The sequence below is a fragment of the Phragmites australis genome, chromosome 2 (assembly GCF_958298935.1).
Source record: "Phragmites australis chromosome 2, lpPhrAust1.1, whole genome shotgun sequence".
Lineage (NCBI taxonomy): Eukaryota > Viridiplantae > Streptophyta > Magnoliopsida > Poales > Poaceae > Phragmites > Phragmites australis.
This window is the reverse complement of record NC_084922.1, coordinates 9,271,470-9,283,710: the sequence shown is the minus strand read 5'-3', so window position 1 is coordinate 9,283,710 and position 12,241 is coordinate 9,271,470. Positions and strand designations below refer to the sequence as shown.

Sequence of the window (12,241 nt, the reverse complement as noted above, 5' to 3'; positions counted from 1 at the left end):
GTCAAATATTTGTTATTCGGACTGTAATATTGATGGATATGTGTGTGTCATGGTACTGTGCACCTTCGGAATTATGAACTTTGCTTTGTAATATTTGTCACATTCAGGTACTTTCATTCAGGACTGCAATAGTAGCGCTTGTATTCATTCGCAGGTACAATGCACATGGTGCCTTCGTAGTAGTAGCATTATAATAAGATGTCCTAACCACATGGATTGGACCGACTCTACTTGGAACATTAAACCAAACTACATGCATTAAACTACCTCTTCTACTGTGCACCATGAATACTCCAAAGGTGCTCCACAAGGTCATCACGGAATTGACGGTGCACCGCACGGTTGCGGATAGCCTGAGTTGTTTCGACATAATGCAGAACACCTTCATCACCACTGCGATGGACTTGAGTTGGTTCCCCCATGAAGTCGAACACCTGCACCGGGGAAGCGCCACCGCGCTCATCCTCAATTATCATGTTGTGCATAATAACACAGGCGGTCATGATATTGTGCAATGTAGGCTGATCCCATACTCTAGCTGGTCCACGAACAATAGCAAACCTAGCTTACAACACACCAAATGCACGTTCGACATCCTTGCGGACAGCAGCTTGCATCGCAGAGAAATGGATGCTCTTGTTGCCTCGTGGAGCAGGAATTGCCTTCACTATGGTCGCCCATTCAGGGTAGATGCCATCGCCGAGGTAGTATCCCATGTCGTACCTGTTACCATTTATGCTGTACGACACAGGTGGGGCACTCCCATCGATAAGCCTAGTAAATAAGTTAGAGCGGTGCAATACGTTTATATCGCTAAGACTCCCAGGCATCCCAAAAAAAGCATGCCAAATTCATAAGTCATACGACGCAACCGCCTCCAAAACTATAGAAGGCTTGCGAGTATGGCCTGTGTACACGTCATGCCACGCTTTTGGACAGTTCTTCCATACCCAATGCATGCAGTCAATGCTCCCGAGCATTCCGGGGAACCCACGACGCTCGCCTTCTGCCAGGAGGCGCGCGGTGTCAGCTTCATTGGGAGCACGGAGATATTCTTCTCCGAACACCTCCACAATAGCTTGCACATATTTCCGCAATGCCAGCATCGCCGTGCTCGCCCCTATCCGCACGTACTCGCCAACTGCATCGGAACTGACGTCGTATGCTAGTTGCCGTATGGCCGCTGTCATTTTTTGCAAGGGGCTAAGGCCGAGCTTCCCCGTTGCATCCCTTCCCTGCCTGAACCAGGTGTCATGGTCCTCCACAGCGGCCGCAATACGCAAGAACAACCGCCACGACATACGAAACCTGGGTGCGTGAACATACATGACTCAGTGTACACAAAGAAGGTTACGGCTTCCATTACGAAATCGCACTTACCTTCGACGAAACAGGACATCTCCGTACACAGGGTTGTCGGCGAAGTAGTCGGCGTACAGCCTAGCAGCACCTTCGCGGTGTTGCCGGTCTATAACCGCATGGCCGGGCATCGACCCACGCTGCCTGCTACGACGCGCACCTCCTGCTTCTTCCTCCTCGATGGCAATAAGCACAAGCAGCTCGTCCTCTTCGTCACTCGAATCCGAGGTGAACATCATCATTTCCTCCGAATCTGAGGAGTTCATCTTGTATTTGGAAAACGAGGAACTAGTGTGAGTCCGCTTTGAGGATGCCAGCCCTTTTATAGTGCTACAAATCTTCTCTGCGAAGCCACACTTCGGTAGCTTCCATTACAAGCCGCTTGAAAAGTCCAACGTTTTCTTCCACCACAAGCCATGTACCCAGTCAAAACTCTAATCCCGTACTGCATACGACCGTACTATCGCCGTAAAAACACATTCATCAAAAAAATACGAATTCGGTACCAAATATATTAAAATAGTGAAAGTCTGTTGGGGAAGGGAATGGGGAAGGGAATGCTGTTGGGGTGCAGGATCCTGAAGGGAATGAATCTGGGAAGGGAATCCTGCTGGGAAGGGATTTTGGAGTAGGAAGGGAAGGAAACGGTTGGAGTTGATCTTACGAGTACATGTGAGCGGAGTTCAGTTCTGGTTGAGTTTTGTAGGATTTTTAAAATATATTTTTAAATTAAAAATTGTAAATTTCAAAATAGACGTACAGACTCACCAAGGGTTGGAAAGGCGACAAGCTATCTATCTCCATTCCAATACTCTCGGAATTTAAAACAATATTGAACTAGTCATCATTTTTTTAAAAAAAACAGGTCTACATGTTTGCAATTTTTATTTTAAAAATATATAAAAAATCAGTTTTGTAGCATAGAGGTGTTGAAAACAGAAAAGCAGCCAAGCAGGGGAGCCGTAGAATTGCCAGGGATAGGCCCATGACGCAAATTAATTAATATGTATTCCATCGATTCTCTTTAGTTCCGTTAATTGTACTATTTTTAAATTTTATTTAATTTATTTTTAATTTTTTAAAAATAGTATTATTAGTTGAACCGGATATATAGACATTTCCTTCGGAGAGGAGTCGCGAGGACCCATGATTTCTGTGAGCCGCCGTATGTCAGCCTCCGGCGACCCCCTCGACGCCCTCCCGTCGGCAGTCCTCGCCGACGTCCTGGGCCGCGTCGCGGACGCCGGCGACATCGCCGCGTGCCGCCTTGCCTCTCGCGCGCTCTTCTCCGCGTCCTACCAGTGCCCCCGCGTGCGCCTCTGCGCGGCCGACCGCGCACGCAGCCGCCTCGAGGGCCGGGGCGGCGGCGGGGGCGGGTCCCCCTCGTTCCGCGCGACCGTTGGGAACCTCGCGTCGCTCCTCGGATCGCACCTCTGGTCCCTGGCGCTCGACGCGGCCGACGGGCAGGGCTCCCCCGATGACGCGATGTGGGTGGAAGAGGGTGAGTTCGACGAGGCCGACGACCTGCACCTCACCAGCGGGGAGGCCGTGGCGGCGTGGGCGGCCACCTCCGCTGGCCCCGTCCTCCGGGAGGTGGAGATCGCTGACTTCTGGCCGCAGGCGTGCTGGAGGAAGGCTGAGGCGCTACCTCTAATCTCCCACTTCTGTGAGCTCCTCTCAGATTGCGACTTGGTTCATTATTTTGATTTTTCTGCCGTCAGTTATGTCCTATTTATTGTAAAAATGAACGCACACCACTGCATTATTATTGATCTTCAAAAAAATACAGCACTGGTCACTAATCTAGGGCACAATACTATTATAACATGAACAAGTACTGTGTTTCTGTGGACGCATTTAATCATTCGTTAATAACAATGTAAGTAGCATTCTTGCTAAAGCTATGTGGTCACCTTGGAATAAACTCAATCTATACTACTCATTTCGGCTTCAGTTTGGTTCCCTTTTTTTTTTATAGTTCACCATTGTTGGTTGAACTATAGTATATCTTGTTCAAGGAATCTTTAACTTGGGGGCAAAATCTGAGCTCTTGGGAGTTTTATGTGACCAATTAAAGTTCTACAGTAAGTCGAGGGCTTTCTTTGGGTTTGGGTGTTGAAGTTCAACTATAGTCTCATTGCAATTTGCAAGACGCTCATATTTGGGCTTAAGTTCAGTAATTATACTGATGGGTATAGCCGTCTATGCAATAGGGCCACTCTATGGACGAGAAGAGTTTATAGTGTGCTGTTTGTAGAAGCTAAATTTTGGCCGAAGTATGGTCTGGCTTTGTAGGTTGATTGACAAATGCTACAGAAATAGGAAAATTTGACCTAATCATGCTCTAGCCTTGCAATTTGCAAACTTGGCAATCTGTGCTTTTAAACAATAGGGAGAGTTCAGGATTTGTTGCTCAGCCACATGACAGTGGGGCAATGAATGGCAAATTCTGAAATACAAATAATGGAGTGGCAAATCCTAAATATTTCCCCCAAAAAAGAAAGGTCTTGGGCGGACTACTTAGCTTATTTTGCCCCAACCCACGCCCGCTTTGAATCAATTATGGTGATTCCATAAACTCCATGATAAAGATAGCTTACATGTCTGATTTGTCTCAGTATAGCATCAGATATCAGGTGGGTATTGAGCTTAAGACTTGATGTGACAACTTAATAAACAAATAAGCTTGTTTCAGCATTTGGTTAACTATGCTCAGATGTTTTTCATGTGCATGGTGAAGAAGCCATCTGTCATACTATATTTTGATCTAGATGTTTGACTGGTTAATTCTGCCTGTGGTCACGTGTTTCTACGCAGGTCCCAGTCTTGTCAAATTGGGCCTTAGAAAAGCATGGCTTTCTGTTGATGGGCTCGAGAAAATGCCAAATCTTACTCATCTGACGCTTGAGTTCATCAGACTAGATGATGAGAACCTCGACAAATTGAATGAATGCTTTCCTTGCCTGCATACTCTTAATCTTATAGGAGTCGGAGGGCTCAAGGACCCCAAGGTTCACCTTCCTCAACTAAAGACTTGCCGCTGGGAAGTATCAAATATCCCAGGGTCTTTGGCCGTCCATGCACCAAACTTGGTTTTTCTAGACTTGAAATGTGTTCGACCAGATAGGCTCATTTTGGATACTCCATCCTTGTCTACCATGAAGCTCACCATTGATAAACTCGGTGCAACTGTCCAAGTTGATGGTCTTGTGAGTTTGATAAATGTTCACATAGAGTCACTGGATCTAAGTTCCCTCTTTCCAGTATTCATAGACAATCGAGCTATCAGTACATTAGAGCTTGAACTACCGGATTCTGCAAGCCAGTATGAGCTTCTTCAAGAAGTTAACCACCCAGATTATCTTCTGAGAACTCTTGCCAGCATCAGTGAAGTCAAGTTGGCCCCAAGATTTTCAAGTGAGCTGATAAGATGTCTTGCCCTATGCAGAGATAATCAGTTTAGAAGCTCCCTGAAGAAACTTCTAATTCATATACCACCATCTGACTGTACTTTTCAGCTGTTACCCTTGTTTCAGATCTGTGCACCTTTTTGCAAGGTGACTGTCCTTTTCCATGCTGATTCATCTGATGATATCCGCCAAGCTGCGATGCCAATTTGGATTGAAAGTTTTCCAGAGATCAGATGGCAGTGGGGTCCTTGGAAGTAATCCTGCATAGATATGTTACGTGAAGGGTATCCAGAATTACATAACTACACTATCTGTGAAACTGATACTTTTGCAACGTAGTAGCCCCTTTTACAGAAGAACTGGGAGCTGGGTTGTTTGCTTGCGGTGTATTGTGGTGGCTAGATGGATGCATATAGGCACATGTTTGGCGTGGTACTATGCACAAACACATACGTGATAAGCAAGTATGGTTATTCTCTATGTTTGGTTTATCCCCTTCTCTCTCATTTGTTGAAGTTACATGGTTGTTTACATCTGTGCTTGCTTGCTTGATGTTACTTGCTACGTTCTTTCTGCATGTAAGTACGTTGAACAGAAAGGAACGATTAGTTGATGATTATCAGGTGAGGTTAGCATCATACCAACCTAGCAAAATCATGCATTTTAAATTTCAATTCCTTCTCAACATTGTACAATGTACTGTATACTCTGTCTCGGCTGATGTGCATTCCAAACCCGTCTGCGTCATATAGTCCTCCGAGAACACAAGCAGGGAGGGGCAGGTGGGGATCTACTCCATGAAACGATGCCTAGCCATCTAGCTCTCCATTACAAGATTAGGCCTTCAGCTCGGTTGGTTACCAGGAATCCATGCCCTGTGGCGCGAATCTGCTCGGGCCTACAGCTCCAGTAACCATGGTTGAAAGATTAGCTCGGTTTATTTTTTTGATTTCCCGCCAATTCTCTCAGAAGTAGAGGCACCAGCTGCACCGGCAGAAGCTGGGGCAGGAGCAGCCACAGCGCCACCACTGCCATCGGCAGCAGCAGCAGCACGAGCGCCAGGAGCAAGCGAACCAGCAGCAGCCGCAGCACTCTCCACAGCAGCACCACCCCGTCCCCCTCCGCCGCTCCTCCGCCGTGGTCATCTCCATGAAGGCCGACACGGGGGATGCGAGCGGCGGCTGCTGGTACTCCTTCTGTAGGGGCTGGTACGGCGCGGCGCTGACGTAGTCCCTCTTCTTCGGCGACGTCTCCGCCAGTCTGCAGACGAAGAACGTATTAGGGCGGACAAGATCAGGAACAGCCATGGTGCATGGACAGGGAAGAAACGATGATGATGCAGCGTCGCGTACATTGGGAACGCGAAGGAGAAGTTGCTCGAGCTGCCTCCGGAGCCGCTCTCGTGCCGCCGGAACACGGCGGCCTTCTTGGCCCCGGCGCTACCGCCGCTGGCTTCCGACCTCCCGCTGCCCGGCATCGTGAACTCCTTAGCGTCGAACGCGTCCCCCGGCTCCGACCCCTCCGCGACGGTCGGCAGCTTCGAGTCTGCCTCCGCGCCCGCCGCCATGGCCTCGTCGTAGAAGTAGTCGAAGTGCGACCTGCTGCCGGCGTAGAGCCCGCCGAGGTCGGCGGATTGGCTGGCGCCCTGGATGCTGAACAGCGACTCGTTGGACGTGACGCTCCACTCGGCCTGCGATAACGACGACCTGGGCTGGAAGACGGACGCCGGGATCCTCTCCGGGTCGAACCCGTTGCCCCCGGTCCCGGCGGCGGCGTCCTCAAGCTTGGGCATCGTCTGGACCTCCGGCGCCAGCGTCAACCCCGTGACCACCGCGGCGCCGTCCGACAACAACGGGTCATCCGCGACCTGAGGCGGCTGCTCCGGCCACGTCGCCCAATCGTCCGGTTTGACCTCCGCGCTCTCTACTGGAGCGGATTGTTCATCCCCCGGCGCTGGCACCAACGGGCTGCCGAGCTCGACCACGTCGATATGGAACAGGCTCTCAGCCGACGACGAGGACGAAGACGATGACGACGACTGCCTGTCGGGCTCAAGGGCGGCGGCCTCCTCCTTTGGCTCTGTTAGAAATAGTTTGTGACGTGTTGATGTAAATCCTGGGCAGGACGGCATGAGAGTTCATGGTTGTAGGTCTGTTACTAAAGATAGAATCTGTAAAATAGAAACTGTTGTATAGGATCCTAAAAACATGGGACTCTCATGCCGTAATCACCGGAGGTTGTTGCCTTGTATATGAGCTGCGCTATTGGCGTTATAAATCAACACGTACAGCGCCCCTGGCTATCATCTTGCTAAGCGCTTCCATCATCTGCCCTCTGTATTTTCTACATGGTATACAGAGCCACAAACACTCAATAGATCCAATTGCCGCCCACCATGTCTTCTTCGACCCCCCATCCTCTCTCGGCCGGCGCTGTGACAGAGAAGCTTACCAGGAGCAATCACTCCATCTGGGAAGCCCAGGTGCTCTCGGCCGTGCGCGGTGCTCGTCTGTACGGCCATCTCACTGGTGTCTCTACGCCGCCGGTGACGGAGATTGAGGACAAGGATGGCAAGAAGGTCTCCAACCCGGCGTTCGAAGAATGGGAGGCACGGGATCAGCAGATCCTCAGCTTCCTTCTCACTTCCGTCTCTCCGGGTATTCTCAGCCACATCGCCAAGACGAAGACGGCGGCTGATGCATGGGCTAAGCTTGAGGCCATGTTTGCCTCACAAACCCGTGCGCGCGCGGTAAATCTGCGCATCTCCCTCGCCAATACCAAGAAAGGTAACTCATCTGCTACTGATTATTTCACCAAGATGAAAGGTTTCAGCGATGAGATGGCGGCCGCTGGACGACCAATCACTGATGACGAGCTGGTTGAGTACATACTCACCGGCTTGCCCGCGGAATACGAGTCACTGGTTACCTCTCTCGTCACGAGGGTGGAATCGGTGACCATCGACGAGCTGTATTCACAGCTCCTCAACTTCGAGACCAGGATGGATCTGGTTCAAGGCGGTGACCAGAGCTCGGCCAACATGGCCGGCCGTGGAGGAGGCCGTGGTAATAATCGTGGCCGTGGTGGTCCCTATCGTGGACGTGGGCGCGGCCCTCCAAATGGTGGGGGTCGTGGTCGCGGTCAAAGGAGCAACCAGCAAGGTGGCGGCTCCAACAACAAGAAGCAGGACAAACCGATCTGTCAGGTGTGCTTCAAGGAGGGGCACACTGCAGCTCGTTGTTGGCACCGCTTCGATGAGGACTTCGTCCCTGAAGAAAGGCACGCAGCAGCGGCAACCGGTTCATACAACATCGACACCAACTGGTACACCGACAGCGGCTCCACTGACCACATCACCAGCGAGTTAGAGAAACTCTCCATGCGTGAGAAGTACAACGGTGGTGATCAGATCCACACCGCAAGCGGTGCAGGTATGGCAATTAAACATGTTGGTCAATCTACTATTGGTACCCCTAGCCGCAATCTCCAGTTAAAAAATGTTCTGCATGTACCTAAGGCTTCCAAGAATCTTGTTTCAGTTCATCGATTTACTTCTGATAACTCTGCCTACATGGAATTTCACCCCACCTATTTTTTGGTTAAGGATCAGGCAACCAAGAAAACTCTGCTTAAAGGTCGTTGTCATCGGGGGCTATATCCTCTTCCTTCACCACCAAAACAAGTCCTCACGGCGTCTCGCCCGTCCCTGTCTCGATGGCATGAACGACTAGGACATCCAGCTTCCCCGATCGTTCGTCGCATCATCAGCAATAATAGCCTTTCATTTGCTTCAGAGTCCAATAATGAGCATGTGTGCGATGCTTGTCAACAAGCAAAAGCACACCAGTTGCCCTATCCTAAGTCAGTGAGTCAATCTAGTGCTCCTTTAGAACTTGTGTTCTCTGATGTGTGGGGTCAAGCTATCGAGTCTGTTGGCAGAAAACAGTATTATGTTAGTTTTATCGATGATTACAGCAAGTTTACATGGATCTACCTCATTAAATATAAGTCTGAAGTCTTTCAGAAGTTTCATGATTTTCAGAACCTAGTTGAAAGGTTGCTTGATCGAAAAATAAAAGCCATCCAAACTGATTGGGGTGGTGAATATCAAAGGCTTAGCTCCTTTTTTACTAAAATTGGCATCTCGCATCATGTTTCATGTCCTCATGCGCACCAACAAAATGGTGCCGCCGAGCGCAAACATCGGCACATCGTTGAAGTTGGTCTAGCTCTTCTATCATGCGCCAGTATGCCCCTGAAATTTTGGGACGAAGCGTTCCTCACAGCCACATATCTCATCAATCGCCTTCCTAGTGCAGTCATCAATTTTACTACGCCCCTGGAGCGCCTCTTTGGTCAAAAACCAGATTACTCCTCCCTACGGACGTTTGGTTGTGCCTGTTGGCCCAATCTTCGCCCGTATAATGCCCATAAACTCCAGTTCCGCTCTAAGAGATGCGTCCTTCTGGGTTATAGTAATCTTCACAAGGGGTATAAATGTCTGGACATTGCATCTGGGCGTGTCTATATCTCCAGAGACGTCACATTCGATGAAACAATTTTTCCTTTTGCCGAGATGCATCCCAATGCGGGTGCTCGTCTGCGCTCAGAGATCCTCCTGTTATCTCCTGATTCCGTGGCTACCAAAGGGGACAGTAGTTTGGATGATCAACATGTTAATTTGCCTGTTAATTTGCCTAATGAATTTAACAATCCTGGCGGAGACTCTAGTTTGCCTCAGGTGCTAAATACAGACGATATCACCGTTGGAAGCAGCGACACGAATCACGGAAACGATCCCCGGCCGATTTCTGCGCCCACGTCGTCAGGCGGGTCTGGCAGCCAGCCGACCGCGCCCGTTTCCACCGAGGTGATGTCGCGTGGGGGCCAATCAGTTGCGCACCCGCTCTCACCTGTCGCCGAAGTCTCTCCGACATGGCCTGCGCCTGCTTCAGGCGCGGGAACGACGCCACCTGATGCTGAGACACGGAGCCCGGGGGAGATTTCCACTGGTGGATCCTCTGCCGGTACACCAGAAGAGGTCGCAGCTCCTTTGCGGCCGGTAACAAGGCTCCAGCGCGGCATTCAAAAGAAGAAAATTTATACTGATGGCACGGTCAGGTACGGGATGTTAGCAAGCATTGGTGAACCGACTGATCTTGCTGATGCACTGCAGGATAAAAATTGGAAACAGGCCATGAACTCTGAATATGAAGCACTGATAAGGAACAAGACATGGCACCTAGTTCCGCCACAGAGGGGAACCAATGTTATAGGGTGCAAATGGGTGTATAAAATCAAGAGAAAGTCTGATGGGAGTCTAGATCGTTACAAGGCTCGCCTTGTTGCCAAGGGCTTCAAACAAAGGTATGGAATTGATTACGAAGATACATTCAGTCCAGTAATTAAGGCTGCAACTATTCGAGTTATATTGTCTCTAGCTGTATCTTGTGGATGGTCTCTTCGCCAACTCGATGTGCAGAATGCATTCTTACATGGACTCTTAGAAGAAGATGTATACATGCATCAACCTCCTGGTTTTGAGGATCCAAACCGGCCTAACTATGTGTGCAAACTTGATAAAGCTTTATATGGGTTGAAGCAAGCTCCTCGAGCATGGTACTCTAGATTAAGTGAACGGTTGATTCAATTGGGGTTTAAAGCATCCAAGGCTGACACATCCTTGTTCTTCTTCAGTAAGGGAGGCATCACAATGTTTGTTCTTGTGTATGTCGATGACATAATTGTGGCGAGTTCCACCGAGCAAGCAACAAGTGCATTACTTCGAGATCTTAAAGAACAGTTTGCATTGAAGGACTTGGGAGAACTTCACTATTTTCTTGGCATTGAGGTACATAAAACAAACGGTGGAATTCTGCTTACACAAGAAAAATATGCGTCTGATCTACTGAAGAGGGTCGGCATGGCAGATTGTAAACCAGTCAATACACCATTATCCACTAGTGAGAAGCTATCTCTGTATGAAGGAACTCCTCTAGGAGCTCAAGACACCACAAGATACAGGAGCATTGTAGGAGCATTGCAATACCTAACATTAACACGGCCTGATATCTCATTTGCTGTGAATAAGGTTTGTCAGTTTCTTCATGCTCCAACTACAGTACATTGGGAGGCTGTGAAAAGAATATTAAGGTATATAAAGCAGTGCACTGGACTCGGGCTAAAGATTCACAGGTCGACTTCCACACTAGTAAGCGCCTTTTCAGATGCTGACTGGGCAGGCTGTGTGGATGACAGAAAATCCACCGGAGGATTTGCAGTTTTTCTAGGAACTAATTTAGTGTCTTGGAGTGCTCGCAAGCAATCCACTGTCTCTAGATCCAGTACTGAAGCAGAGTATAAAGCAATAGCTAATGCTACGGCAGAGGTTATGTGGATACAGACTTTGTTACATGAGGTAGGCGTGAAGAGTCCTAATGCTGCCAAATTGTGGTGTGACAATCTAGGCGCCACATACCTTTCAAGCAATCCTGTGTTTCATGCTAGAACAAAACACATTGAGGTGGACTATCATTTTGTGAGAGATCGAGTCAAGCAGAAACGTTTGGAAATTGACTTTGTCTCCTCCAAGGATCAAGTAGCTGATGGATTCACCAAGGCTTTGCCTGTGAGGCTAGTTGAGAATTTCAAGATCAATCTCAACTTAACTAAGTTGTGATTGAGGGAGGCTGTTAGAAATAGTTTGTGACGTGTTGATGTAAATCCTGGGCAGGACGGCATGAGAGTTCATGGTTGTAGGTCTGTTACTAAAGATAGAATCTGTAAAATAGAAACTGTTGTATAGGATCCTAAAAACATGGGACTCTCATGCCGTAATCACCGGAGGTTGTTGCCTTGTATATGAGCTGCGCTATTGGCGTTATAAATCAACACGTACAGCGCCCCTGGCTATCATCTTGCTAAGCGCTTCCATCATCTGCCCTCTGTATTTTCTACAGGCTCGTCCGGTACCGGCATTTCTCCAGAAGGCGTGGTCACCTTGGCACTACCTGGTTCTGACGACGGCGTGCCCGGAGAGGACGGCGAGTCGGGCTGGGGCTCCATGACCACGTCCTGCAGCCATGAGCATGACACGACAATGACCCTTTATCAGCCATGAGTATACAACAGAAGAAATCGATTCTTAACAGTCAAATCCCCGGCTCACCTGAAGAACAGGAGGAGCCCCAACTCGAGGAGGATGGAGTTGCGGCAGGAGGGAAGAACCGGAGTTGGACGCAGCCGTTGCAGCTAAGGAGGGCACCGCCGTTTCCAGCCGGTACGTGCGATACGAGGCCTAGCTATTTTTGGTTGACTCGTGTCACTGCGAATCATTAAGCGCTACGAGCCCGGGAAACCACAAAGCCATCCTGGCCCGAACCAAATCAAGGCATGACGGTGGATGTGTTCCTCTGCACATGCATGCACGCAGATTTGCAGAGTAGTTTCTTGGTTCAAATCGCAGTGCTGAA

The 12,241-nt window shown here is 49.2% G+C and overlaps 3 protein-coding genes across 3 annotated transcripts; 1 reads left to right on the top strand and 2 right to left on the bottom strand.

Moving 5' to 3' along the window:
• Window positions 1–272: 272 nt before the first annotated feature.
• LOC133902445 (uncharacterized) lies at window positions 273–1,625 on the bottom strand. Its single transcript, XM_062344036.1, has 4 exons — window positions 1,381–1,625; window positions 865–1,308; window positions 587–774; window positions 273–538 (listed from the first exon to the last, which is right to left on the bottom strand). The coding sequence occupies exons 1-4, from the start codon at window positions 1,623–1,625 to the stop codon at window positions 273–275; spliced, it is 1,143 nt and encodes a 380-aa protein (XP_062200020.1).
• Window positions 1,626–2,009: 384 nt separating this feature from the next.
• On the top strand, window positions 2,010–5,260 carry LOC133898487 (F-box/LRR-repeat protein At4g29420). Its single transcript, XM_062339207.1, has 2 exons — window positions 2,010–3,025; window positions 4,177–5,260. Exons 1-2 carry the CDS (start codon window positions 2,506–2,508, stop codon window positions 5,025–5,027), a joined length of 1,371 nt encoding a protein of 456 aa, XP_062195191.1. The 5' UTR covers window positions 2,010–2,505; the 3' UTR covers window positions 5,028–5,260.
• Window positions 5,261–5,732: 472 nt separating this feature from the next.
• On the bottom strand, window positions 5,733–11,834 carry LOC133909836 (uncharacterized). The gene is made up of 3 exons (XM_062352384.1): window positions 11,777–11,834; window positions 6,122–6,848; window positions 5,733–6,029 (listed from the first exon to the last, which is right to left on the bottom strand). Exons 1-3 carry the CDS (start codon window positions 11,832–11,834, stop codon window positions 5,735–5,737), a joined length of 1,080 nt encoding a protein of 359 aa, XP_062208368.1. The 3' UTR covers window positions 5,733–5,734.
• Window positions 11,835–12,241: the final 407 nt, after the last annotated feature.

Excerpts from the sequence above, each read along its gene's own strand:
- LOC133902445 (XM_062344036.1), bottom strand. The coding sequence starts at position 1,625 with ATGAACTCCTCAGATTCGGAGGAAATGATGATGTTCACCTCGGATTCG. Across the intron at positions 1,309-1,380 it reads GATGTCCTGTTTCGTCGAAG|GTTTCGTATGTCGTGGCGGT; the intron begins GTAAGTGCGATT and ends TCACGCACCCAG. Across the intron at positions 539-586 it reads TGTCCGCAAGGATGTCGAAC|CTAGAGTATGGGATCAGCCT; the intron begins GTGCATTTGGTG and ends TTCGTGGACCAG.
- LOC133898487 (XM_062339207.1), top strand. The coding sequence starts at position 2,506 with ATGATTTCTGTGAGCCGCCGTATGTCAGCCTCCGGCGACCCCCTCGAC. Across the intron at positions 3,026-4,176 it reads ACCTCTAATCTCCCACTTCT|GTCCCAGTCTTGTCAAATTG; the intron begins GTGAGCTCCTCT and ends GTTTCTACGCAG.
- LOC133909836 (XM_062352384.1), bottom strand. The coding sequence starts at position 11,834 with ATGGAGCCCCAGCCCGACTCGCCGTCCTCTCCGGGCACGCCGTCGTCA. Across the intron at positions 6,849-11,776 it reads GCCGTCGTCAGAACCAGGTA|AGCCAAAGGAGGAGGCCGCC; the intron begins GTGCCAAGGTGA and ends TATTTCTAACAG. Across the intron at positions 6,030-6,121 it reads TTCTCCTTCGCGTTCCCAAT|ACTGGCGGAGACGTCGCCGA; the intron begins GTACGCGACGCT and ends CTTCGTCTGCAG.